We start from the raw sequence: 27,659 nt of genomic DNA, 5'->3' as shown, positions 1-27,659 counted from the left end.
TCCAAGGAATCAAGCTCAGCCTTCATGGCATTTAACCATGGCTCAGCTTCCTTTGAATCCAAATCCTGGATTTCTTGGAAACTTGAAGGTTCAAAAACCTTCTTGGAGCTTTTGACAGCTGTTACTGCTATCTTAGCAAACTCATCAGCAAATCTCTTTGGAGGTCTGCCTTTTGTTGCTCTTTGTGACCTACGAATTAGCCTTAAGTCCTCAACACTCTCCTCTTCCTTCTTAGGAGAAAAGTGACCTATTGTCAACAATGGTTCTTCCAATTCTTGATCAGAGCTTTCAGAGGGTCGCATAGAGGCTTTCGCACTCTTGAAATCCTCTGAATCACCCGATTCAGTTTCAGACTCAGAATCAGAACCTTCATCAGTGGGTGTGGGTTGTTGCGGTTGCTTTTGACTATCCTCAGTCTCATCACTGTCATCAGGATAACATTGGAAAATTCCCACATTCTCCCCCCACTTGGCATTGTACTCTACACTTCTTGTGAGCTTAATTGTCTTAGAGTCAGACATCATTATTCTGTAAGACCCTTTCTGATAACCTAGAAAGATACCATGCAATCCACGCTTGTCTAACTTGGAGCTTTGTGGTGAGTGAACCCACATGTCAGAACCAAAAATTTTCATGTGTTTGATGTATGGCTTCTTGCCAAACATTTTCTCATAGGGGGTACAACCAATCGCTGAAGATAACCCGCGATTATAACTGTAAACAAAACACGAGAGAGATTTGGCCCAATAACTCTCTGGAAGATTGGCATCATGCAGCAAGGTTTTTAACCCTTGAAGCAATGTTTGATTTGCCCTCTCGCACAGTCCATTCTGCCATGGCGAGCGAGGACTAGACAAATCGTGTTGAATTCCTTTCTCAGTTAGAAAAGCTTCAAACTGCTGAGAAGTGAATTCCCCCCCCCCCACGATCAGTGAAAAGAATTTTTATCTTCTTACCATGCACATTTTCCAACCAAGCACAGAATTCCTTGAACCTAGGAAAAGCCTCTGATTTCTGCTTGAGATTGTACACATAAATATACCTGGAAAATGCATCAATGAGAACCATGAAGTACCTGTTTCCACTCAAAGAGGGCGCTAGTGGTCCAACCAAATCAGCATGAACAACCTGGTATGGTTCTGTAACTTGCCTACTAGACACCTTACCTTTCGCAGCCATTTTCACCTTGTTTGCTGCGCATGCTTTGCACTTCATGTGGTACCTGCAGCGTTTAACAGTCATACCTTCAACCAAGGCAGGCATTTTAGATACTGCCTCAAAATTCAAATGACCAAATTTTCGATGAAAATCATGAATACATTCTGCATGCAAACTTTTGTTAGAACCTGCAATGCAACAAGTGTCATCCTGCACAACATCATCGTAATACAAAACATACAAACGATCAACATATTCAGCATGCAATACATAATCATTTTTCTTTGTGATGATGCACTTTTTGTTCTTAAAGGAAACATCAATTTTCCGCTCATTCAGCTGTCCAACGCTGAGCAGATTATGTTTGGCATCTGGTACATAAAGCACATCCTGTATGGATAAGTCCAAACTGTGAAGAACAACAGTTCCATAGCCTTTACTGGGGATTGTGTGGTCATCCGCCTGGTGAATCGCACCTTCTTCGGTGTAAAAGACACGAACAGTCGCTTATCGTTGCACATGTGATGGGTCGCCGCTGAATCAACAACGAAGAAAGATCTAGACATCTTCTGGACCTTTGCAACCTTTGGAGTGAAGCGTGAGACCATTGCCTTGTGCTGCGTTGTCCTGGACACCGGACCTTTGCTCTGGCCTTTTCCACGCGATGAGCTTCCGCTGCGCTGCTCTGTCTTGGCCCTGGGATATCTGCATTCCCTCTTCATATGGCCTAGAAGTCCACACGAGTAGCATTTCACTGCCTTCAAAGCTTTGGCGCCATCTGGTGGTTCCACTGCACTATGGGATGACGTCTGTGAAGACTCCCCCTTGCCCATGCAGCTATCACCCTGGCGGTCTGCTTCATTCTGTTTTTTTTTTTAATTTCTTTTTATTAAATTTCATTTGTCACACATACACAAAAGAAAAACAAAAACAATTAAAGCATCAGAAAAAAGAAAAAGGAGAAATTACAAGTACTCATTAAATCCAGTACTCATTAAATCAAATAGCATAAAAAAAAAATTACAAAAAAGGCACCAAAAAAGTGGGGGGGAAGGGTATAAGATAAGAAATAAAGTAGAAATAAACTAATACATAACACATACTGGCTGACTTCCCTCCCTCCTGATTTCGGGTTCCTGATTTTAAGAATTTCATTTTTACCGCTGATGTTGGTTAATTGATTTATACATCGGAAGTTTCATAACAGACCTGCTATATTTGGTAGGTTTCTATAGTTACCTTCAATATATGTCATAAATTTAATCCAGTCGTTGTTTAACTTTGTATTCTTTTGGTTTCTAATTCTCTGCGTCATTTTTGCTAATTCGACGAAGTTATATAATTTCGTTTGCCATTCCCTCACCGTTGGTATATTTATGTTTTTCCAATTTTGGGCGATTAGCATTCTGGCCGCTGCTGTTGAATATTGAAATAGGACTCTATCTTCTTTCCTAATTTCTTCTCCAATAATACCTAATAGGAAGGCCTCTGGCTTTTTAGGGAATGTGTATCTAAGTATTTTTTTTTAACTCATTATATATCGTATCCCAAAATTTTTTTATTTCTTCACATGTCCACCACATGTGTATAAAATTGCCTTCCTTTGTTTTGCATTTCCAGCCGGCCTTATTTCCAGTCTTATACATCCTACTTAGTTTTTCTGGTGTAATATACCATCTATATATCATCTTCTCTAAGTTTTCTCTAATTGCAACACTCGCCGTGAATTTTATTCCCTCATTCCACAATTTTGACCATTTTTCATATTCTATATTATGCCCCAGATCTATCGCCCATTTGACCATGACTTCCTTGATTTCTTCGTCTTTTGTGTCCCATTCCAATAATAAATTGTACATTTTAGATAATAATTTAGATTTACTTTCTATTATTCCAATCTGAAATTTCGATTTCTTTTCGTTCATTCCAATTTTTTTATCTTCTAACCAAATTGCATTGATTTGATGGTACTGTAACCAACTTGTCAGCTTTTCCTTCAGCTCCTCATATGGCCTCAGTTTCCAGCTGTCTTCCGATCTTGTCAATAGGTCTTCATATGTCAATTTCTGCTCCTCCATATTTATTTTTTTGATTGTTAGGATATTTGTTGGGGACAGCCACCAGGGTGTTCTCCATTCTAGCAATTTTTTGTTTTTTCCCCAAACTTCATATAATGGACCCCTAATGATGTGGCTTGAGAACCCTTTGTGAGCCTTCTCTTTATTTGACCACAGGTAGGCGTGCCAGCCAAACCTGTTGTCTGCCCCTTCCAAGTCTAATAAATCAGTATTTTCCAAGGTTATCCAATCTTTAACCCAACATAGGCAGGCGGCCTCGTAATATAATTTTAAGTTAGGGACTGCAAGTCCCCCTCTCTCCTTTCGGTCTGTAAGTAGTTTAAATCTAATCCTTGGCCTCCTTCCCTGCCATATGAATCGTGAAAGAATTTTCTGCCAGTCTTTGAATAATTTTGACCCTCTAATTACAGGAATATTTTGAAACAAGAACAACATTTTTGGGAGAACATTCATTTTTATTGCTTCCATCCTGCCCATCCAAGAGAGATTAACTCTGTTCCAAACATCCAAGTCTTTTTTGATTTCTTTCCATGTTGTCGTATAATTGTCTTCAATTAAGTTTATGTTTTTTGGCGTAAGCCATATTCCTAAATATTTTATTTTTTTGACCACCTTTATCCCATATTTTCTCTCCAGTTTTTCTCTTTCCTCGTTTCCCAGGTTCTTTATTAACATTTTTGTTTTTAATTTGTTCAGTTTGAAACCGGATAGTTTACCATATTCTTCTAAGGTCTCCAGCGCTTTGCCCATACTTCCTTGCGGCTCTTCCAAAGATAACATTAGGTCGTCCGCGTATGCTTTTAATTTGAATTCCTTCAGTCCTATTTTAATTCCTTGTATCTCTCGTGTCGATCTTATTTTATTCGCCAGTATTTCTAATACCATAATAAATAATAACGGGGAGAGAGGGCACCCCTGCCTTGTACCCTTCTCAATTTTAAATGTGTTTGTAAGATTGTTATTTATTACCAATTTGGCAAGTTGGGTTGAGTATATTGCCTGTATTCCTTTCAGGAATTCACCTTCTATCCCTGCCATCTCCATAGATTTTATTAGAAACAACCAAGAGACATTATCGAACGCCTTTTCGGCGTCTATGAAAATCAGTGCCGCGGGTATGTCGTTGTTAATCTCCAAATATTCAATTATGTTTATGATGTGTCTCACATTGTCTTTCATGAACCTGTTTGGGAGGAAACCCGCCTGGTCCTTATGGATTAAATTTATTAGACACTTTTTCAATCTGTTTGCCATAATGTCTGCGTATATTTTATAATCGTTATTTAGTAGAGATATTGGCCTGTAATTCTTGATGTTCAATTTGTCTGTGTCCGGTTTTGGAATTAACGTTATAAAAGCCTCCCTCCAGGACTCAGGTATTTTTCCTCCTCTTAGAATATTGTTCATAATCTCGCAAAGCGCTGTTTCCAATTCATCCCCCAAAACTTTATAATATTTTGCCGATAAACCATCCGGTCCTGGTGCTTTCCCTAATTTCATTTTTTTAATCGTGTTCTGGATCTCTTCTATTCTTATAGGTCTGTTTAATTGAAGTCTTTCTTCTTCCGTTATAGTCTTTCCTTTACAATTCTCAAGATACCTATCTATTTGAGTATGGTCTTCTTCTCCTTTTTTGTATAGTTCCTCGTAGAATTTAAGAAAGTTTTTTTGTATCCTTTTTGGGTCTTCTATCAGTTCTTCCTCTACTTTTATTTTGTTTATCACATTTTGCTTTTGCCTTTTCCTCAGTTGCCAAGCTAATAATTTTCCGGTTTTATTTGCTGATTCAAAATATCTTTGCCTCATTAGCTTGATTTTCCATTCGACTTCTTGGTTCGTTAACATAGAATATTGTGTTTGTAATATTTTTATTGTTTGTATACTTTGTTCGTCTTTCAGATTCTCTGTTAATTTTTTTTCGGACTCCCTTATCTGTCTAAGAATTTCTTCCTTCTTTTGCTGTCTTATTTTCTTCTTGTAACTATTTTGTTGGATGAAGAAACCTCTTAGGACCGCCTTACTAGCATCCCAAACTACTTCTAGATTTGTTCCTGTGTTGAGGTTCAGATCGAAATACTCTTTTAAAGTAGCTTTGGCTTTTTCGATAACCTCATCATTATCTAACAAATATTCGTTTAACCTCCATCTGAAACCCCCTTGTGTTGTACCTTTTATTTCCAATGTTATTGAATTATGGTCAGAGAGGGTTCTCGGTTGGATTTCGCATTTTATGGCTCTTAAGGTTAACTCCCTCGAGATCCAAATTTGGTCTATTCTGGCCCAGCTTTTATGTACCTCTGAGAAGAATGTGAACTGCTTTTCTGTTGGGTGCTTATGTCTCCATAGGTCCATGTTCTCTTCCAGATCTTGGAATGATTTTGGTAATTTCCCTTGGTTTCATTTTCCCCTTTCTGTTTGTCTGTCAATCTCTGGTGTTGGCACAGCGTTGAAGTCTCCCAGTAATATCGTCCTATTATTTTCTAATTCCATTAAGACTTGTTCTAATTTCTTAAAGAATTCTGGTCTGTTAGAATTTGGGGCGTATATATTTACCACATTAATCTTTTCCCCCTGAAAGTTGATTTGTACCCCCAATATCCTTCCTTCTTGATCCTTATAGATCAATTTAGGTTCCCATTTTTCATTAACGTATGTTACTACTCCCTTTTTTTTCTCTGCCATGGAGCTTATAAATTCCATTCCTAAATTCTTGTTTAACAAGACGTGTTTGTGCTTTTTGGCTACATGTGTCTCTTGAATACAGATTACATCCAATTTTTTCTTTTTCAGAACATTTACGATTTTATTCCTTTTGGTTTTATCATTCAAACCGTTTATATTCCATGTTAGGATTTTGAGATTCATTATAGCTTTTATCTACTATTAAGTCAGTAAATTACCAATTTAAGTTTTATCGATTTAAATTCAGGTGGTTTTGCTTTCTGTTTCTTCTTCCTCCTCACCTACTTCTTCGTCCCCTGTCTCTCCCCCTCCCCCCTCTCCCCATCCTCCCCCCCGTCCCCCCGGTCCTACATCACCCCTCTCCTCCCCCTCCCCGCCCCTCCCTCCATATCTCTCTTCCATCCTCCCAAGGTCTTTCTCGTATCTGCGTAGGAATTTACTGACTTCCTGACTTTCAGTAATCTTAAATCTTTTTTCTTTGTAAAAAAAGGAAATCCCTTCTGGGAATTCCCATCTGTGTTGTATACCATTCCTTTTTAAGATGTTGACTAACTGTTTATATCCTTCTCTCTTTCGAAGAAGTCTAATCGGTATTTCTTTGAAAATGATGATTGGTCTTCCATCGATTACAAGTTTCTTCTGGTAGCTTTCTCTCAGGATTATGTTTCTCAACTCTATCGATTTAAAAATTACTAGACAGTCTCCTGGAACCTTTTTCAATTTGTTTTGTTTAGGTCTTATTTTTATTCTGAAGGCGTTTTCTATAGCTTGTGCAACTTCTTCTTCTTTTAAGGTTAACCACTTCGCCAATTCTTTAATCATTTTTCCTTTAATATCTTCGTTGGTTTCTTCCCCTACTCCTCTAAATTTTAAATTTGCCTGTTTTTGTTTCATTTCCATCAGTGCTAAATTGTCCAGAACTTGGTCCTGACTCTTACTCAATTCTCTAAAGTTCTCCTTCATTTTCTCAGCTTCCTTTCTCTGATCTCTCATCTCTCTTTGCATTTTTTTGTTTGAGTCTTCTAAGGACTTTGTTCGGGTCGTTAGTTCTTTTATCTTATTCGACAGTTCTCCTACCACACCTTCTATTTTTTTATCGATCGATTCCTGCATCTCTCCTAGTTTTTTTTCCATATGGATTTCGTTCTGTTTAAATTCTTCTTTTATTTTCAACCATAATACATCTAAGTCTTTAATTTCCTCTTGTCGTGAGGTTTTCCTCTCTATCGGTGTTCCTATTGACTTCTTCCCGTCCTTTCCCGCCATCTCTCCCACCCCCACTTCCGCCTCCCCCCTCTTTAGTTATGAACAAAGTTTTGATTTAGTTTCTTATGACTCTCCCCTAGGGGGCGCACAATCTTATATAAACCTATTTATCTCAAATGATTTGTTAGTCTACCTTTGAGCCAGGTCAGAACACTGCATTTAGTCTGTCCTCTTGAGTCAAAGTAAGACTGCCTTATTTAAGGCAGCATTCCTATTTTTCTATCTCTGTAGATAATATCTCATCTACTACTCATCTAATTCCCGGCAGTCGGACAAAATTGTAAACTTATTAACTATTCGAGTATATGGTAGTACACTACCGCCACCTTTGGGAGTTATTACACTTAGGTATTGAAGGGGCAATCAAAAAGGAAATTAACGAATAAGAGAGGTAGGGGGCAAGAGATAGGGAGGAGAGGGGGATGGGTAGCACGGGATCAGGTAGAAGGAGGGAGGCACTGAGAGGGGGGCAGAAGCCCGGAGTTGTAATAATTGAATAAAGAGCTGTAGTTATATTCAATGCCCAGGTTTTGTTATATTGTTCTGTTTGTTCTGTTTTCAGGTTAGGGCGGTTTGTTTCCCCTTCCTTTGGTCAGGCTTCAGCCACTTGTTTGGCCTAATCCATTTTCGCGTACTGAGGACAGTTATTAAAGAAGTTCTCTGATTTACACTCTTGTTGGAGCTAAAAGAGGAAAAAAGGGGGGGAACGGAGAGAAGGAGGGGAAACGGGGGGGAGGCAGAGCAGGGAGGACAAGGAGGACGGGGGGGGACCAAGGGGTTGGGGGGGTTCGAAAAGTTTCAGAATCTCTTTGTAGTCCAGAAATAATCCACGGGGAAGAAAAAAAAAGAAAAGAGGAGGGTTCCAACTTCTTAGCTTTGCACTTCTCTACTGGAACCTTCGAATCACAGCTGTCTTTTATTTATCCAACGAAAGGAGGGTGGTCGTGAGTGAAGCTTCTGTTTCCCCTGGGAAAATGTTCCGCTCACGGGTCAATTAAGTCCTGACAGCACTGTTGCAATGTTGCAGCCTTCGTCGCGCGGGTTATTTTCCTACATATAATACATTTAATTAGGTCCCCTATGGACCGGCAGGATACATAGAGTCCAGCTGGGTTGCTATGGTGCGGAGACGAGCGCTAGCGGGTCATATGGACGTGGGTCTTGTGGAGATGTTCCCTCCCGTTGTTGTTGTTAAAAGGTAGGGACAGGACTAAATCTATAAAGTCAGGGGAGGGAATACAAAAATTTTCAAACTATTTTTAAACCGCCGTCCGGGCCGGTGAGGGGGGGAGAGGTGGGTTTAATTCAACACCATTTACTTCAGCCCTTTTTGTTCCGCTCTCCCCTATCTCCCCTCTTTTCCCCTCTTGTTTTTTCCAGTCCCGATTAACGCCTCCGTCTTTCAGTAATCCCTTTGTATCCTCCTCTTATTCTTTCGCGTTCACCCAAAATGCAACAAAGTCTCTAAGGATTTTTCTTTAGTTTAGTTACTTTCTTTCAATTGTTTTCCTTGCCCCGCTGAGCTGCCGGGGACTTTCACTTTTCTGTTACTACAGCGGGCGGGTAACAGTCTCTTTGTTTCACTCTTGCGATTTTAGTTCCAGCGCCATCTTAAATCCAAAAAAACAGGTCGGGCTCTTTTAACTTAATCTCTTAACATCCTTCGCTCCTTGGTTTCTGTCTCTCAAATTTCAGTCCCCACATTTATCGCACAACACCAAGGGCTTCTGGTTTTAAATTTGCAGAGATTTGTCGCTTTTTTCAGTGGGAGCTAGAGGCATTACTGCATGGAGTCCGCAGAGCTTACCGGAACGCGTTTCTCGATCCCGTCGCTCCCGAGCTTTCTCCAAAGATAGAGAGACTCGAAGGAGTTTTTGGACCACTCCAACGCTGCTGGTTGCGCTTCTCTCAAGGGGGACCCCCTTGAGATTTTGGGGTCGCAGTGCCTGTGCGTTGCCCCCTTAGAAACCCCATGAAGTTCGGAGAGACTTCTCTGTGCTCCCTCACTGCTAGCGATCCAAACCGGAAGTCGGTCTGCTTCATTCTGAATCACGGCAGTATCACAGGCTACTCTGAGCTGAGCATGTGGCTGATTGGCATCAAATTCCCCACTTGCCTCAGCCGGCCTTCTGCAGCTAGCCATCATGACTCTGGCATTAGCCTTCTGCGTCATCTCTGCTGCTTTAAATCAAGCTGCTTTATACAAGCTGCGTCTGTGTACAGCTGCTTCAAAACCTCATTCCAAAGGCAAGTTCAAAAGTGCTTTCTCTCTGCTGCCTTAAATCAAGCTGCGTCACTGTTTTCTGCAGCTGCTTTATTCCAACAGCACTTTTAAAAGTTACTTTCGTTTTCCCCAGCATAGGAGCTTGTTCCTTTGAGCCTTTGCCTGTGCCCGGCAAAACGGCCTTAAAAGTTCAAAGTCCAGCCATAAAGCCATTAATTAGTAGCTGGCAGGCTGCCCGGAGCAGTAGCACATACCTCATCAATCATCTTGACGCGCAGAGCAGATACCGTCCGATCCGTCCCTCTGCATTCCGATCCTTTTGCCGGCACTCCGATTCGACTTCTGGGTGTTTTTCTGGGCCCCATAACCAAAAATTGTTGAAATTTGCAGTGTCCCGTGCACAGCGGAATGATGAGGAGTACGTGCCACATACTCTATATTACTTTATTTACACTTCAAAGCTGAGAGATTACATACATGCATCTTGCTTCTGCTGCAAGCAGAGAAGCTTCCTCTCTCCTCGGAAGCACAGAGAGAACCTCTGAGAGAACAGTGAAAAACAGGAAACCAGTGTACGTCACATCCAGACTCCTTTCCCGTGAGAAACTCCAACAGCAATTGACTATGGAATGTAAACACCTGTCTCGTGACAAGCACTTTCGCTGCACAGTGAAAGAGAGCAGAAACCAACAGCGTATAGCCCGCTATTTGAAAGGGACTATGCACTACAGGCTGAGGTTCACCAGTCAGAACACTGGAGGTCTTGAAATCTTTGCAGATGCAAGTTTTGGAAGTGACATCACGGATGGTACAAGCACTTCTGGAGTATGCTACATGTACAACCACTGTCTGTTTGACTGGTTGTGCAAAAAGTAGACGACAGTGAGCCTAAGTTCCTGTGAAGCAGAACTCAATGCTCTGTCATTTTCACTCATGGATTGTGAATGGTTGATGCAACTGTTTAAGGACATCAGGGTTTCTGTGAAATGTCCTATACAAGTGTATCAAGACAATAGATCCTGTTTGGCTTTGCTGAACTCAGAGAGTTGCAAGCAAAGAACCAAGTACTTGCAGATTAAGCTACATCGTGCAAGAGAGTGTATTCAAAAAGGACTGATTCAGGTGTCCTACATGGCAGGAAATGAAATTCCTGCTGATCTGTTGTCTAAGGTTGTTAACAGAGAACAACTTAAGGTTTATGTACAGAGGTTGCAATTGGGTTGAACCACAGGTACTACAGGTTACACGGAAAGGGGGAGGATGTTAGGATATTTCCGTTCCACCTTAAAAGGGAGCAGGCTTGTGAGTCACAGAGTCTGCGCATTTCCTGTTCTCAGGATGTTTATGTTTGCTATTGCTTTCGTTTTCTCTCTCTCTGCACCAGAAAACGCTAGCAGGCGGTCATGTTTGTTCTTTTTGCTGACCAACGCTGAATAAACATTCTAAATGATACCCTCCTGAGTGCAACTTTTGCTGTGTGAATTCTGCTGACAGAGTGTGCACCAGCCCAAGAATGTGGCAAGCTATTTCTTAGGCTTCGTGTCGCTAATTGCTGATACTGTAACTACAGGAGGTCGATGGATCGTCCGGCAGCCGGCTTGGGGGCTCAGATGGACTTTATCTCCCTGGCAGTATCCCAACAATCTCTAGGGGCTTTCGGATGAGATACTGGACCAGCTGGCCGCGATGGATCGCCCTGCCACGCTGGACTCCCTCATTCAATGCAGACTGCAGATAGACGATCGGTTGGAGGACCATCACCAGGCTCAGGGCTGCCAGCACTCCCGGCTCCCAGCTCCGGTCCTTCCCAGCAGTTTCACGGCCACAGCCAAGTCACTGGAGGAGCCAATGCAGCTTGGGACAGCGCGGCCTCGCCACTCTCCCTCGGAGAAGACTCGGAGTCTGTAGGGGAACCTGTGTCTCTACTGCGGCGGAAGTGGACACTATGCCCAATCTTGTCCTGAGAAAACGCCAGCCACAGGGAAATGGCCAACCCCAGTAGCCGATGGCCCAGGCTACCTGGGGTTCCAGACATCGCATGATGGGCCCTCACCGGTGGAATTGCAACACCTCATGGTTCGGGTGCATCTATACCCCCTCTGGCGGGCCCTGGATTCTCACTCACACTCTGGTAGATTCAGGGGCAACCCGCTTCTATATGGACTCTGCCTTTGCCGCCCATCATCAGGTGCCACTCCAGGACAAGCCAGAACCGGTACAGGTGGAGGCAATTGACGGACGGCTCCTGTGCTCGGGGGCCGTTACTCAGGAGACTCGGACCTTGGTCCTGTGTCACCAGCAGCACCAGGAGGTGCGCACCATGAACATTGCCACCATGCCCCAGTTTCCCCTGGTGCTCGGGATGGACTGGCTGGAATCTCACAACCTTCAGATCGACAGTCAATCAGACTGTGCGCTTCCCAGACCCGTGTCCCCATGCTCGGTCCGAGGTGCTAGTGGCCGCCCCCACGGGGGAAGCTGCGTCACTGCTCCCCGCTGTTTACCAGTGTGGGAGTCATAAAGCCAGAGGCAGAGGTTTGTAAATACTGCAGGGTGCCCCCTGACATTCTTCTGGGCAATGATTACCTTATATGGTAAAGGGGCAATAAAAGCTTGACCGGCTGAGGTAACATGAGATTGGCAAACGGCCATGCGGCTGGACAGAACAAAGGACAATAAAAAGTTACCGGAGAGGAGAAGAAGTCTGAACGAGCTGCTCTCTCATATCATGGAAATGTTGCTAGCTTTCTGCATCTTTATTTTACCCTAAAGAAGTGCCACTTGTAACGGCAGGCTCCAACAAGTGGTGCCCTCTCTGAGGCCCAATTAAAAGAAGAGGAAAACTTAAAAGAAAGCAGTGTGAGACAAACTTCAAAGAGAACCGAGAGAAGCAACTTAAAGGAAACAGTCTGAGGCAGACTAAGAGGATTTTAAAAGACACTGTGAGAGGATTTTCGATCCAAGCAGTGGATATCATCGGCTCATCTCGTCCGGAAAGGATTGCAAAGCGCTTATACATCTTTAAAAAAAGATCCCGGTGAGTCGATCCCTTTTATATTGATTTTAGAAAAATGGGCAGCTGTCTGTCTTCTACGCAACAGAAATTTTTAAAAGACTTACAATTTCTCCTCTCCTCCAACCAATTGGAAGTTCCTGATGGTGATTTGATACAGCTTATTCTGTGCATTCATGAAAATTGTCCCTGGTTCCCTTTGGATGGAAAATTGGAAATAAAACATTGGGATACGATCGGGACTCATTTTCATGGACATCCCAGCATAGGAATTCAAATTTTAAATGCTTGGTGCAAGATTCGTTATGCTATGGGCTCTCTATCACCAAAAAATATCTCCATGGCTACATTGCCAAAACAACCTTCAGCTTCATTAATTCAGCATGCTGTCCTGCCATGTGTTCCAGCACTTGTTTTGCCAGCAGCCCCAGACCCCAAACCTCCAGATTACAGTTCCTCACCAGAGGACCCAATCCTGCAAAAATACAGTGGTCTGGCTGGAAATGACCCTGCTCTTTCAGTAGCAGAACAAGCTACCCCTTTTCAACATGCAGTCCTTGCCTGCTCCTTATCTCAGAATACCATGGCATTCCCTGTTATTGTGCCCCCTACTGGTGCTCCAGCAGGAACTCAAGCCCAGCACCAACCTTTTGACTTTAAAATCTTGAAAGAGCTTCAATTGTCAGTTAGGACAAATGGACTGCAAGCTCCATTTACACAAGTTCTTTTGGAAGCTACATTAGCCCAGCTGTTGGTGCCAGATGACATCAAGCTTTTGGCACGTACAGTTTTACCCCCATCAGCAGGTGTATTGTCTGCCCATGAATGGGAAATCGCCTGTCGTGCTTATGCTCCTGCTTTACTGCAACAAGCAAGAGGGAATAATCCTAATCTTACCCTCGCAGATGTGATGGACGCTATGATGGGGCGTGGGCCCTATGCTCAGGCTTCAGTGCAAGCCACACTGCTGCAGATCTTATTGAGGGATACTGCTCTTGCTGCTCAACAAGCAATGAGAAAAATTCCTGAACCCTCCAGTATTCAGTCTAAGTGGGGTTCAATCAGACAAGAACCTAGAGAATCATATTCTTCCTTTATGGACAGACTGATTACAGCAGTGAGTAGACAAATTGAAAATCCTGAAGCCAAACAAATAATTATCAAACAATTGGCCTTTGAAAATGCAAATGAGGATTGTAAGGTTGCGTTGCACCCGATAATACACAATCCTGCCACAGACACAGCAGCTATGCTTCGCATTTGTCAGTCTGTAGGTACAGCAGCTCATCTGCTGGTGGCAGCGCAAAATAAAAACCAGCCTGTAGCCACCGATACAACGTTTCCAGCGTGGCAAACCAAGATCATTGATACCTCAGTGTGGGTAGAGTGGCCTTCACCAAAGGAAAAATCCGCAGCAATGGCACCATCTCGTTTCTGAACAGCTTATTTCTGAACAATTGACTTTCGGCCACATTGAACCACTTTCATCCCACTGGCCCCAGCAGACAGGGAACGGTTTGCTTTTACATTGCCAGTATATAACAATTTGCAGCCCACCCAGCAATATCAGTGGGTTGTCCTGTCTCACAGCATGCGGAACTCGCCTACACTTTGTCAGCATTTTGTGGATGAAGCATCGAAACCTTTCCGCATGCGCCACCTAGAGGTGCTACACACGAACTGCATCTGGCAGTGTTTGCCTTCCTCATCATTTGCCTCACCATCCTTTCCTGCACCGTTATACAAGGAAGAGGAGCAGACGACCCAGTCCAGTTGAAACCACCATATTTCACCTTATCAGCTGGCAAGCCGCAGTCGTCAGAATCCTACTCTGGCTGGCAGCATCCACGGCTCAGCCACTCTCAAACTATAAGAACAGTGCTGTTGAATAAGACTTTTAGGGGAGAAAATTCAGTTCAATAGTCCACAGGATGTTTCAGGCACCCCTGGAGATGAAACGAAGGTGAACAGGAAGGTTTGTAACTGTTGGTCTTGACTTCTCTTGACATGGCTCTTTCTTCTTCCTCTTCACACACTTCCGCAACTGCACTCAGGACTCAAAATCTCTTCTCTCTTTCCCTCCTTCCCCTTCGTGGACCTGCTGGCTTGAACATGGACGTCTTCCACAGGAACTGAAGTGGCACTTCCATCGTCTGCTCTGACAGAGACCCCCAACGCTCCACACTTCCTCCTCCTGCTTAACATAAGTGTCCTGATGGCATCAGAGATGGTAAAGGGATGCCAGGGACTCTGTGGTGGGGGCAGTGGGGGCCTCCTTGGCCCAGGCTGGCCCCTGACTCTGAGATGCTCTTTCCTCCCGCAGGACCTCCGATGTTACGCCCTTTGGGAAAGTGGGGAGGAACAGAAACTAGTGGCCAACAGCATCTCTACTTAGCTGGCCTTTGCCCGAAGTTCCCCCATCTCAGAGCAAGTAGCTCTCCCCCATGGATTCAGTCCTTTCATCACTTCCATCTCCCCAAGAGGCTCCCAAGGCTGATCATCCTCTGCAGTTGATAGCAGACCCAACTGAAAAAAGGGCTTTCTCTTCTGGTGACACCAGAGAATTCTAGAAGACATTCACCCTTTCCATAGCAGTATGGATGCACGACAGTTCTTTAGTTGGAATCTCCTTTTTCGCAAGTCATTTGGGTCCTTGTCTCCAGAGCAGGAGCAGGCGCAAGCTTCTTGCATCTTCCATGTGGGAGCCCTTTGGGTATTTGAAGACGGCTCTCAAGTCATGTCTCCGTCTCCCCTTCTCCAGGCTAAACATCCCCAACTGTGAAATCCACTTAAAAAATAATAATAATCTGGCCTTTTTGCAGTTTGGAAAATGAAGGGTAAATGCATTGAAAAGTGTGGTGGGAAGACTTTTAAGAAATTGGGGTGAGTGCTCATGGTCCTATACCTGCCCCACAAAGAAAACTGAATTGGATAGAATCTGATCTCCGTGTGCAGAACCTTAGATTTGCCCCTCTTGAAATTATTTCCTGCTCTGTGCCAGACTCCAAAGCTGGGCTTGGGGCTTTATGGGAAACCTAATGCAGAAGCAAGATCTGTAAGGGGGGGTGCTAAGAGCCCCTCCATCCTATGCTCAGGTTGCATATATGTGCAAATAAAACGAGGTATCCTGAAGACGCCACAGTCTCTGCTAACCTTCATTCCCAGAAAACTAAACCCCGGGTAAGGAGAAGCACCCCTGGAGTTTCTTGTTGCACAGAGATTGGGGTGCTGGGTAAGAAAAGGACACACCCTAGAGGTCAGAGCAATGGCGGATCGTGGCATCTCAAATGGTGGTGCTGCCCTGTACGATGCCAAATTCTGGCACCACCTCCCCCTTGCCTCACGCTTTCCTCCCCCCCCCCCCCAGCTTTATTAATATCCTTGCAATACATTATATATATATATATATATATATATATATATATATGTATATGTGTATATATATAGTACATCTTGTAAAATAGATTAAAGTTTCAATCACATATATACAGACACACAAGAAGGAACATATACCTGTCTTTTCTTACATATTTATGAACCTTACGCTTCAACTGTATTATTTTTTTATGTGATAGCCTATGTCCAGCTATGTGTACTGCTACACTTGCAAATAGCCTTAAGAGAAGAAGAAGAAGAAGAGGAGGAGGAGGAGTTTGGATTTGGTATCCCGCTTTATCACTACCCAAAGGAGTCTCAAAGCAGCTAACATTCTCCTTTCCCTTCCTCCCCCACCACAAACACTCTGTGACATGAGTGGGGCTGAGAGACTTCAAAGAAGTGTGACTAGCCCAAGGTCACCCAGCAGCTGCATGTGGAGGAGCGGAGATGCGAACCCGGTTCACCAGATTATGAGTCCACCACTCTTAACCACCACACCACGCTGGCTCTCAAGAGGCCTGGCTCTCAAGGGGGGAATTGTTAAAATATTTTTTTAGGATATATTATATAAATGTTCCTAAATGTACCAAGCAAATACATATATAAATATATAAACCACATGTCCAAAACCCACAGGAAAAGCCCTAAAGCCATTTTGACTCTTTTACTCACCTCAAATATTTCTCTACAAGGTCGAAGGAAATGCAGAAACCTCCCCACTGTCTCTGTCCTCACAAATGCTGCCTTAAGGGCACATTTAAGGTGTGAATAGGGTGAGACTGCGACCTGGCTCAGGAATTAAGTATTATCATTACAAAAGAATGTCCAGGCTCCCCAGGTAATTCAGTCAAGTGAACATTTACAGGTAACCTGGCAGACAAGGTAAAAACAACGCACTCAGATTTCTGTTGTAGACCGCTTTTTCTGTGACGTAGGTATGATGCATCTGGGGGGTAGTTTTGGGCCACACCTCTTCTGTGATGTATGTATGATGTTTCTGGGGTGGTCTTGGACTCCAGGGTGGGCAATTAAAAATGTCTATGTAAGGGCCTGCATGCATGGCCAGCTTCCTCACATAAATATCACAGAGGACTTTCTCAAAAGCCTTACAGAAATCGAGATGCACTACTTCCAAAGCAGCTCCCTGATCAACAAAGTTTGTAACTCCATCCAAAAAAAGAAAAGTAGAAAATGAGAGATTTCTCTGGCTTGTCTTTTTTTTTTTTTTTTTTTTTTTTTTTGAGAATGACATGCTTTCATCCTGTATGTTTATATTATAAAATCTTCAGATGGAGGGCAAATAAATTTTAAAAAGCATAAATGAGGATATTGACAAGCTGGAACATGTGCAAAGGGAGGCGATTTATGTATTTATTTAATTGGGAAATTGAATAAAATATTGGTGGGGGGCCTTGCACAATCAATCACATGATGCATGCACGCCATTTGAATGGCAATGCCTATAACGGCAGTGACTTTTTTAAAAAGTAATAATAATAATAATAATAATAATAATAATAATAATTTATTATTTGTACCCCGCACATCTGGCTGGGTTTCCCCAGCCACTCTGGGCGGCTTCCATAAAAACCAGAAATACATTAAAATATCACAGATTAAAAACTTCCCTGAACAGGGCTGCCTTAAGTAAGATTTTGAGCCCCTATTTCAATTTCCAAGCAGCTCCCCTTGCCCCAGAGAACACTTCTAGCATTCCATCTCCTCTACCTGTGGCATTGTTCAGCAGTGGGGAAAGTGACCTCTTCACACCGGATGTCCATTTGGTATGGCCCTTTCCAGGTTTTGTCCTGCCCCTTGTGTTTGTCTTTCATTTGTTCTCCTATGTGTGTTGCCAGTAGAAGCCACAATTCTGTGGGTACTCTAGGTGGCGCAGAAAGCACCTAGAAGCTCCCTAGAGGTTGAAGTGCCGATCAAATTTCAGTTTTGCGCTCTATAAATTCCAATTAGCAGTACTGGGGATGGTTCAGATTCTGGGGCAGTGCTTTTTGTCTGGGGTTGGGGTCAGAGTTAGGCTTGGATAGTTAACTTGGATAGTTAGCTAGTTCAAAGAGGAAGGTGGGATTTTTTTTCCTGGGCAGGCTGTAAGTAGGATTCTTTCCCTTTCTCTTGGTCTCCTGGGGGGGGGGGTGAGTCCTGGGGTCCCCTGCACAGTCTTGGCTCTCTGGAAATGTCACAGGGCCAGCCCACTTTCCCTTTAAAGCAAATTTGGGTCTCCAGCTGTTTTTGGACTACAACTCCCATCATCCCTAGCTAGCAGGACCAATGGGGAGGGATGCTGGAAACTGTAGTCCCAGGTGCTGCTTGGGACCCAACTTTGGGAAAGCCTCCTTTAAAGCAACTTTTGCGTTTGGCCCGCAAAGATGGGACCTGTCCACGTTTGTATTTTCTTGTATTTTGTTTTTCTCATGACCTTTGTGCGGTTTTAAAAATTTCTTAAAAGGGCAAATTGAAAGCGAAATTGTATGGCAAGTTGCGAAAGAAAAAAAGTTGCATTTGAAAAAAACACACAAAGAAAACCTGGGGGGTGGCCTCCTCAAATATTTTATGGGGGGGCGCAAAGACCCCTAGGAATTTAAGAGTGGCTGTATTCCCTACACCCACAGGTCTCAGGAGGCTTAGAACATAAAAACACAACATAAAAACACAAAACATCACATGTTAAAATAGCATTAGATGTCATTAAGAAAAAGGCCTGGTTAAAACAGTGTGGATTTGCCAGGCTCCTAAAGCTGTATAATGGTTTTTCCAATCTTTGTATGGATTCTTTGATGGGAAGTGAGAGACGAGCTCTTCATGAAGCTCTTTCCACATTCCACACACTGATAGGGTTTCTCCCCTGTATGAATTCTTTGATGGGAAGTGAGATGGGAGCTATGAGTGAAGCTCTTTCCACATTCCACACACTGATAGGGTTTCTCCCCTGTATGAATTCTCTGATGGTAGGTGAGACTGTGGCTGTGAATGAAGCTCTTTCCACATGCCACACACTGATAGGGTTTCTCACCTGTATGAATTCTTTGATGGGAAGTGAGATTGGCGCTCTGACTGAAGCTCCTTCCACATTCTCCGCACTGATAGGGTTTCTCCCCTGTATGAATTCTTTGATGCGAAGTGAGATTGGAGCTGTTACTGAAGCTCTTTCCACATTCCACGCACTGATAGGGTTTCTCCCCTGTATGAATTCTTTGATGTTTAGTGAGACTGGAGCTTGTACTGAAGCTCTTTCCACATTCCACGCACTGGTAGGGTTTCTCCCCTGTATGAATTCTTTGATGGGAATTGAGAGAGGAGCTTGTACTGAAGGTCTTTCCACATTCCACACACTGGTAGGGTTTCTCCCCTGTATGAATTCTCTGATGGGAAGTGAGATCGGCGCTGTGCCTGAAGCTTTTTCCACATTCCGCACACTGATAGGGTTTCTCCCCTGTATGAATTCTTTGATGGGAAGTGAGACTGGCGCTCTTCCTGAAGCTCTTTCCACATTCCATACACTGATAAGGTTTCTCCCCTGTATGAATTCTTTGATGGGAAATGAGATGGGAGCTGTGACTGAAGCTCTTTCCACATTCCACACACTGATAGGGTTTCTCCCCTGTATGAATTATGTGATGGGAATTGAGATCGGCGCTGTGCCTGAAGCTTTTTCCACATTCCATACACTTATAGGGTTTCTCCCCTGTATGAATTCTTTGATGGGAAGTGAGAGAGGAGCTATTAGTGAAGCTCTTTCCACATTCAACGCACTGATAGGGTTTCTCCCCTGTATGAATTCTTTGATGGGAAATGAGATGGGAGCTTTCAGTGAAGCTTTTTCCACATTCCACACACTGATAGGGTTTCTCCCCTGTATGAATTCTGTGATGGGAAGTGAGAGAGGAGCTATGAGTGAAGCTCTTTCCACATTCCACACACTGATAGGGTTTCTCCTCTGTATGAATTCTTTGATGCGAAGTGAGTTTGGAGCTCTGACTGAAGCTCTTTCCACATTCCACACACTGATAGACTTTCTTTCCAATGATATTTTGTTGATGGGAAGTGGAATGGGAGTTTTGACTGCAGCTTTCTCCACACTCCAAATTTCTACATGGCTTCTCCTCCCTGGGGATTTTATCGTGGTCACTTTTGTTCTCAATTTCCGATTCATCACAATCTGCAATGGAGACAAAAAGGGATTAGAGTCTTAGGAACAAATAGAGAACTGAAGGGAGTTGGGTGTGTGTTCATTAACTGTGTTGTTTGTCATTAACCAACATATTTATTATGAGATTCTGATGAGTTGTTGAATGTTGCTTTGTTTGATATAAAGTAGTGGTTAAAATTGTGGAAGACATTTGGGAAAAAGTGTAGTTCTTCTTTTGGAGTAATATTATAAATTTATATATCAATGGAAAGATAATTTGATCAAGAATGTAATCAAGAATGCAATCCAACAAAGTTTGTTCAATTACCTATATTTTATCAAACCTTATAGCCAAATAACCAGAAAAAGGAAGCACAACTTGCTTTGGTTGACTTTTGTCAGTGTCTTATGTGATTGCTATCAAGTTGGTCATTTAGTGAGGTTGAAAAACATAATCAAATTAAAGAAATGGCACAAAGAGTTGACTAATCACCCAGAAAGTGATGTAAAATTGTACTATTAAGTGAACAAGGCTACAGTTATGAAGAAATTGGATGAAAGATTGGGAAAAACTACACCAAAACTGGCCTTTCTATATTTTTGAAGAGGTATAAAGAGACTCAGTCACTACAAAATCAGAGTGGTAAAGGCAGGAAAAGGTGCACAAAGGCAAGTGACGATCGAAGAATGAAGAGACTGTGCCTACATGACAGAAGAATATCATCTGGGTGGATACAAGATGACATGGTACAATGCAATGTGAAGTTGAGTGCAAGGACTGGTCTAAATGTTAGAATTCTAAGAAAAAGCCATTGTTATCTCTCAAGCAAAGGTTGAAAAGATTAAACCCATGTTAACTGGACAGCAGAACAATGGAAGAGTGTTATTTGGAGCAATGAGACCCAAATCTCCTTGCTTGGTAGTGATGGCATGAAATACCCGAGGAGAAGACTCAGATAAGATTTACATCCTATTTGCATTACACTGACCGTGAAACACCCAGACAGTGTGATGATCTGGGGTTGTATGGCACCAAAAGGTGTGGGCAGAATTTGCATCATTAATGGGAATATAAATTCTCCAAAATGCATAAACAAAATACTTGAGCCCAAACTGAAGTGTTCCACAGGTGATCTTTTCCCAGATACTGAAGCATTTATATATATTTATATATATTTATTTTTATGTATTATTTCAACAGGATTCAGCTCTATGTTGTGTTGCTGCTGTGTGCAAAAGATGCTTTCAAGATAATGATATTTCACTGCTGGAATGGCCTGGGAACTTTAACCCAAACGGAAATCTATAGAGCCGCCTAAAGAAACTTGTTAGCCAGAAGCAACCCAGCAATAAAGCCCAATTAACAGGCAATAATTCAGTCTTGGTTTCACATTATTACAGCTGCAGAACTAAAAACTTGGTTCACTTCAAGTGAAGGCGTTGTAAGGCCGTAATTAAAGCTAAAGGTTACCAATGGTCACCAAAGGTTTCACGTTGTTTCTTTATTTCTGCTGTTCCAATAAATACTCCTTCATAAAAGTCATTGCATTACTTTATTCATTAAATTATCTTTCCATTGCTATATAATTTTACGGTATTACTCCACACAAAAGTAGTGTTATGAGCCATCAAACCTCAGAAATACACTTTTCACAAAAGGTTTCCACAATTTTGGCCTCTAGTGTAAGATGTTCATTTTATTCTTTTTATATGGGATCAGATTATTCTTATTTATGTTTCATGTTTATATGTGTGTTGGAAGCCGCCCAGAGTGGCTGGGGCAACCCAGCCAGATGGGCTGGGTAAAAATAAAAATTCTTATTATTACTACAGTGGTATCTTGATTTAAGAACAGTCCTGTTCCGGAAAAGATTAAGTTTGTAAACCGAGGTACCACTGTATCATCATCCTCATCATCATCATCATCATCATCATCACCACTGCTACTTCTACCTGAAATTCAGTAAGCTCTTCTCTGGGATGAATTTTGTTTGGCCCAGTCATGGCATCCCCTCCATCTCCAATGTCAGTCTTCTCTTTGGTCAACCCAAGATTGACAGGAGCAAAAACAAAAACAGAAAACCTGAAGCTACTTATCTTTCCTAACAATTCTGAAGCTGACATTTAAGATGGCCTGGACAGTTGAGACCAGCCCAATCGTGGTAGAAAAAGGAATAATCTGAGGAAGATTTTTCAAAGAAAAAACTGTAAGTTACTCTTTATTGTGGGGGTGTTGGGTTTCCAGGTGTTATAGGGAGTGCTGTTGAGATCTGTAAAAATACATGAGGTTCGTCTCATAGAGGTATTTTTGGAATTTCCTGGCATATAAGACAATCCCACAGGGAGCCTTACCAAGAGAGGCCACGATCCCACGATTCTCCTCCATGACATCCTTATGCAGAGCTCTCTGGTCAGGATCCAGCAACGCCCACTCCTCGTCCGTGAAACGAATAGAGACGTCTTCAAAGCACACTGGACCCTAAAAGAAAAAGGGAAATGTCCTCCTCTTAGACAGCAGAAATATGATCTGCTACACAATGCTCTGTTGTTTCCTTCCTGTAAATTGCGGTGTTGTTTCTTTTTTTTTTATAATAATTTGTTATTGATTTTCCAACACAGATTAAAAACAAAACAACACACACACATAAACAAACAAAAACATATAAACATGTATAATTTCAAAACCTCTTTTTCATAAACCTTGCTTCCCAGACTTCCCCTTGCCTCCCCTTTTCTGCATCCCTGTTTTAAACTTTCTTCAACAACCCCTCACTCCAATTACTTAATTACATCTTCTTATTTTAGTTTCTTGTTATACTTAATCAGTTACAGCTATAATTCTGAGTTTTCCTTTCGCTTGACATTTTAGCACTCATTAATTTTACAGCAGTTCTTAAGATATACTTTAAATTTCTTCCAATCTTCTTCCACCGTCTCTTTTTCTTGGTCACGGATTCTGCCAGTCATCTCTGCCAGTCCCATGTAGTCAATCACCTTCGTCTGCCATTCTTCCAGCGTGGGTAGGTCTTGTGTCTTCCAATACTTTGCTAAAAGGATCCTTGCTGCTGTGGTGGCATACATAAAAAATGTCCTATCCTTCCTTGGCACCAATTGGCCGACCATGCCCAGGAGAAATGCCTCTGGTTTCTTATGAAAAGTACATTTAAGTACCTTCTTAATTTCATTATAAATCATTTCCCAGAAGGCCTTAATCCTCGGGCAAGTCCACCAAAGGTGATAGAAGGTACCTTCAGTCGCATTATATTTCCAGCATTTATTATTGGGCAAATGATAGATTTTTGCGAGCCTGACTGGTGTTGTTTCAATAGGATTGGTTTGCAGCACATTTTAATTATGGGTGCTTATTTTATTCTGCATTTTAATTATGGGTATTCGTCTCTGTGCAAATAGGTGGTACTCCACATGTGGTTTTCAAATCATTCTGCCTATGCAGGGATTCCAGTTTGCCAGATGGAAGGATCCACTTTCTCCTCTCCAGTGTGGTGTAGTGGTTGAGAGCGGTAGTCTTGTAATCTGGGGAACCAGGTTTGAGTCTCCGCTCCTCCACCTGCAGCTGCTGGGTGACCCTGGGCCAGTCACACTTCTCTGAAGTCTCTCAGCCCCACTCACCCCACAGAGTGTTTGTTGTGGGGGAGGAAGGGAAAGGAGAATGTGAGCCGCTTTGAGACTCCTTAAAGGGAGTGAAAGGCGGGATATCAAATCCAAACTCTTCTTCTTCTTCTTCTCTCCTCATGTGCTGTTCTAGGGAGTTCCCTCCCAATGCTGTAAAGCCAAATTCAAGGGGTTCCTGGGAGCATGGAGAGGGGGAGGAATGGGGGGCAGGCCCCATTTTTCATCCGATGGGGCTGGTTAGGTGAATCCAGGCCACTATTTGTTCTCATTTGTCCACTCCTTAGAAAACAATTTTAGCATTCAGTGATCAATCTACAATTAAAATAAGCCTATTTTGGTCTCCTGGCTCTGAGAGACAAGCAGGGAGGGTGGCTTCTGGCAAAAGGAGAGGGAGCCACCGGTGGCTCCGCCTTCTCCTGACTCAACTCTGTCTCTCGCCCTCCCTCTGCCCACTCACCTCCTTCCTCTTCTGCCTCTGATTCTGGACTGCATTCTGCCACAGAGTCTCCCAGCTCACTAAGCCCTGCTTTCCCTTCAGCCTCTGACACCTCCTCTTCCCAGGCTTCTCCCTTTCACTGCTCATCCTTCCTCCACCTCCACTCCTTGGACTCTGAGACGTCTTCCCTTCGTGGTTCCCCGGCTGCTTCCTCCCACCATTCCTCTGTGCCCAACCAGTCCATGACATTGCTCCATCCCTCAGCCTCTGTCCCCACAAGGCAGCTTCCCCTGACCTGATCTGGTTCTAGAGCTGCTGCTTCCCTTCTGCCCCCATGAAAAGGCGGATCAGGAGGTCTTGCCGGCATCATTCTGTCTCCTGCAAGAGAAAAAACGTAATCAGGATGCCAGGAGTGCCTGCTTCTCTCACAGGTGAAACAGGGCATCTCTAACTAAAGATGGGCCTTTCAGAAAGCCTTACCTGCTGAGTGCAGGTGGACGCTTTTGCCCATTTCATATGTTTGTTTGTGCAGAAATACATCTCCCCTCCTCTGGACCCTTGTTCCCAACTGTCTCCCTCCAAAACAAGATGAAAAGAACCCACAGATGAATTGGAAAACCAACAGAATGAGAGTAAGCAGAGAAAAAACTCCTTCCTCCTTACCCAGTGGCCTCTCTCTGGTGTCCAACGGAGGCCTCTCTGCCTCACAGGAATCCAGGTCCATTTCTGCAAAGAGATCCTTTCCCTGAGAAAGAAACAAGGATTCAAAACAGAGAATGGTGAGAAATACTAGAAAGAGAATGACAAAGACTTGAAGGGTGTTAGATCTCATTCCATGGATGCATTTCCCAGAAAATGGATGGGCCATCAGCAGAGCATTATGGGATGTTCTCCGTCCTGTTTGGAGCCCCTTGGGAGTATCCAGAGGAAAGTCTCTCTCACCTGCTTTCTCTCCTCTGCCTGACTCAGGAGGAAACCTTCGGCCAGGGCCACCGCCTGGGAACTGGTCTCCACTCCGCATTCCCTCACCCAGCTCTCCATCTCTGGAGGAAGGACAGCCAGGAACTGCTCCAAGATCACCAGGTCCAGCATCTCAGCTTTCGTGTGCCTTTCTGGCTTCAGCCACTGACGGTCAAGGTGGTAGAGTTGGCTGCAAACCTCTCGGGGTCCTTTGGCCTCCTGGCAGCAGAACTGACTCAACTGTTGGTTCTGCACCTCTGAGCGGAGGGTGTCCTCCTCACCCAGGATCTTCTGCACAGAGTTTTCCCATAACCCCCCACTGCTCCCAGTTTGGATGGCATGGCCTCTTCCTGTTCCAGAGCCAGGTGAGTCTTGCTCATCCATCTGTGCTCTCAGGAAGCCTCTGAGAGATCGGAAGGAACCCTTTGGTCTTCTGCCAAGTTCTGTCCGTCTAAATGAGAAGCTCTAGCAAATCCTACAAAGCAAATACAATGTTTTGTTACAAAATCTGAAGGACAGGGGGGGAAATGGTTCCCTAAGTGTTACGGAGGGGGGGGGGCATGTCTTATTCACCTTCTTCGCTACAATATATCTGCTCAATTTCTCTAGGACTCCATCACCCCTCCCCTGTCCTCCATAATCCCTCAAGGTGTCAAGACCCTAATCCGGTCAAATCTCTGATCAGCCTTTCCTCCAGGCAATGTCAGGTGGCAGGCTATGCATATTTGAGACCATTGTTTTCTCATCCCCAGGAAGTGTTTATCTGTGCATATCTCCAGCTCTGCATATTCCCCCCTCCCTCCTCCATATGTTAATCTGTGTAACCCCTCCACCTTCCTGAAGTGCTGATCTGTGTAACCCCCCCACCTTCCTGAAGTGCTGATCTGTGTAACCCCACCTTTCTGTGATGTATTCATGACGTGTTTTGCACTGTATTCTGGGACATGGAGGGAGTTTCAAAAACTCATGTCACCCCTTTCTCACTGTTCAATCTCGCCTTGAACCTGTTGCGCAATAAACTTGGATCTTCTGCAGTTTGCTCCTGTCTCCGGCTGAGCTCATTTTCCTCCGCAGGGACCCACGGACTTAGTCCGATGAGCTGGGTGGCAGAGTAGCCTCGCACCCAGATTTTTGCCGTAACAGTTGGCGCCCAACACTGTTGAAGGGCCCCCCCCGGCTCCGCCCATGCCCAGATATCCTTTTGGGGGTGAGGCTCTTGGCTGGACTCTGAGCATCTCCCTCCCTTGGCCAGAAACCAGAGGAAGAGCCTGCAGGGAAAAGGGCTTTGCAGGAGGCAAGGAAGCTCCTCCTGGAATTCCGGAGTGGAGAGAGAGGAGGGGATCCCAGGGTCATCCAGTCCAACCCCCAGCAATGCAGGAATCTCAGCTCCAGCATCCAGGGCAGATGGCCGTCCGATCTCTGCTGAGAAACCTCCAAGGAAGGAGAGTCCCCCACCTCCCCAGGGAGACCTTTCCCCTGCCCAGCTGCTCTTAGGTGTCCCTCAAGGCAGCGGGTCCTGAGTTCGAGTCCTGCTGAAACAATGGCACTGGCTGCCGAGGAGGAACCAAGCGAAGTTCAAAAGAAATAAATCCTATTCTCATCATAAATGAGTAATACTTTCCTATGCATGCTTTTTATACTAATATACAAATATATGCCATTTCCCTTTGCAGAAATGCTTAATTGCTAATTCAATGGACTGAAAATGGTTGTTGTTATTATGTTTAGGGAAGCTTTTAATGTTTGATGGACTATTGTATTTTAATATTTTGTTGGAAGTCTAGGGGCTGTCTAGATAGGAAAGCAAGACCCAGAGTGAGTTGTGGGAGACCCAGAGACCGGCTTCCTCTGTGCCGGAGCCAAAGCTGCGACTAATAGAGAAGCAAGATCTGTTTGGGTGTTGATGCTGCGAGAACCTCCTTCCTACACTCCGGTTGTGTATCTGGGTAAATAAAACTAGATATCATAATGACGCCACAGTCTCTGCTGACCTTCATTCCAAGGAAACTGAATCTGGGGAAGTGCCCGAGACCCCTGGAATCTCAAACCTCAAGAGACTGGGGTAGTTTGCAAATGCACACACGCACACGCACACAAATGTTCCTGTGTTCCTAATACATAACTAAGCATGATGGGCATGTCATGTCCTTTAGCAACAGCCCTCCTGTAAATAAGGGAATGCAATCCCCATTGCTGATCAACTCAAAAAAGCAACAAGGGAATCTGCTCTGGTGTCCCATGAGGTCTGTGGGGCCCTTCAAGAAAGAGGAGCCATTGTTTTTGTTTTATAGGGTATAGGGTGGTACATAAATTCAGTAAATAAAATAAACAAATTTGCTCATTGCAAACAGGTGAAAGTCTGTAAATTTTGGTAATAAACCTGATTTGCAATTGGGTTTCGATTGCCACTGTATTTCTCAACCTCCACCCAAGGGTCTCTTTCTAGATTCTTGCTTTGCAGGGTCTTGGACTAGATGATCCTCAGGGTCCCTTCCAACTCGAAAATTCTATGATTCTACGATTCTGGCCACCTCCTGGAAGACCCTCCTTGTTGAGATCTCAGCCTCTCAAGCCCCTTGGAACCTCTGGGATTTGGAGCAATCCACAGAAAACCCGAATTGCCATTTGTTCCGAAAAGAGCAGGTTTTCCCAGGCAAAGTTCTGGGGCAAAGAAGTTGGGGGGGGGCACT

At 43.7% G+C, this 27,659-nt stretch overlaps 2 protein-coding genes across 9 annotated transcripts in view; one reads left to right on the top strand and one right to left on the bottom strand.

The window, feature by feature from the left end:
• Nucleotides 1-27,659, bottom strand: part of LOC309340953 (uncharacterized protein) — a 233,778-nt gene that overhangs the window by 59,019 nt on the left and 147,100 nt on the right. For 4 of the 8 annotated variants that reach the window (XM_081860244.1, XM_081860247.1, XM_081860248.1 and 1 more), the window contains one exon: nucleotides 24,305-24,387. In XM_081860244.1, the coding sequence (XP_081716370.1) occupies nucleotides 24,305-24,387 (83 nt within the window). Of the gene's footprint in view, nucleotides 1-18,345; nucleotides 19,971-22,292; nucleotides 22,420-24,304; nucleotides 24,388-24,672; nucleotides 24,755-24,951; nucleotides 25,445-27,659 lie in introns of those variants that run through there. The other 4 variants (XM_081860245.1, XM_081860250.1, XM_081860246.1 and 1 more) reach the window with 4 other exon arrangements.
• The window catches only part of LOC309340965 (uncharacterized protein), a 156,591-nt gene that overhangs the window by 10,266 nt on the left and 118,666 nt on the right, over nucleotides 1-27,659 (top strand). The gene's annotated exons all lie outside the window — the stretch shown is intronic.

Source organism: Podarcis erhardii (genome assembly GCF_964252035.2).
Source record: "Podarcis erhardii genome assembly, chromosome: 4".
NCBI classification, from domain to species: domain Eukaryota; kingdom Metazoa; phylum Chordata; class Lepidosauria; order Squamata; family Lacertidae; genus Podarcis; species Podarcis erhardii.
This window is presented reverse-complemented; position numbering and strand designations above follow the sequence as displayed.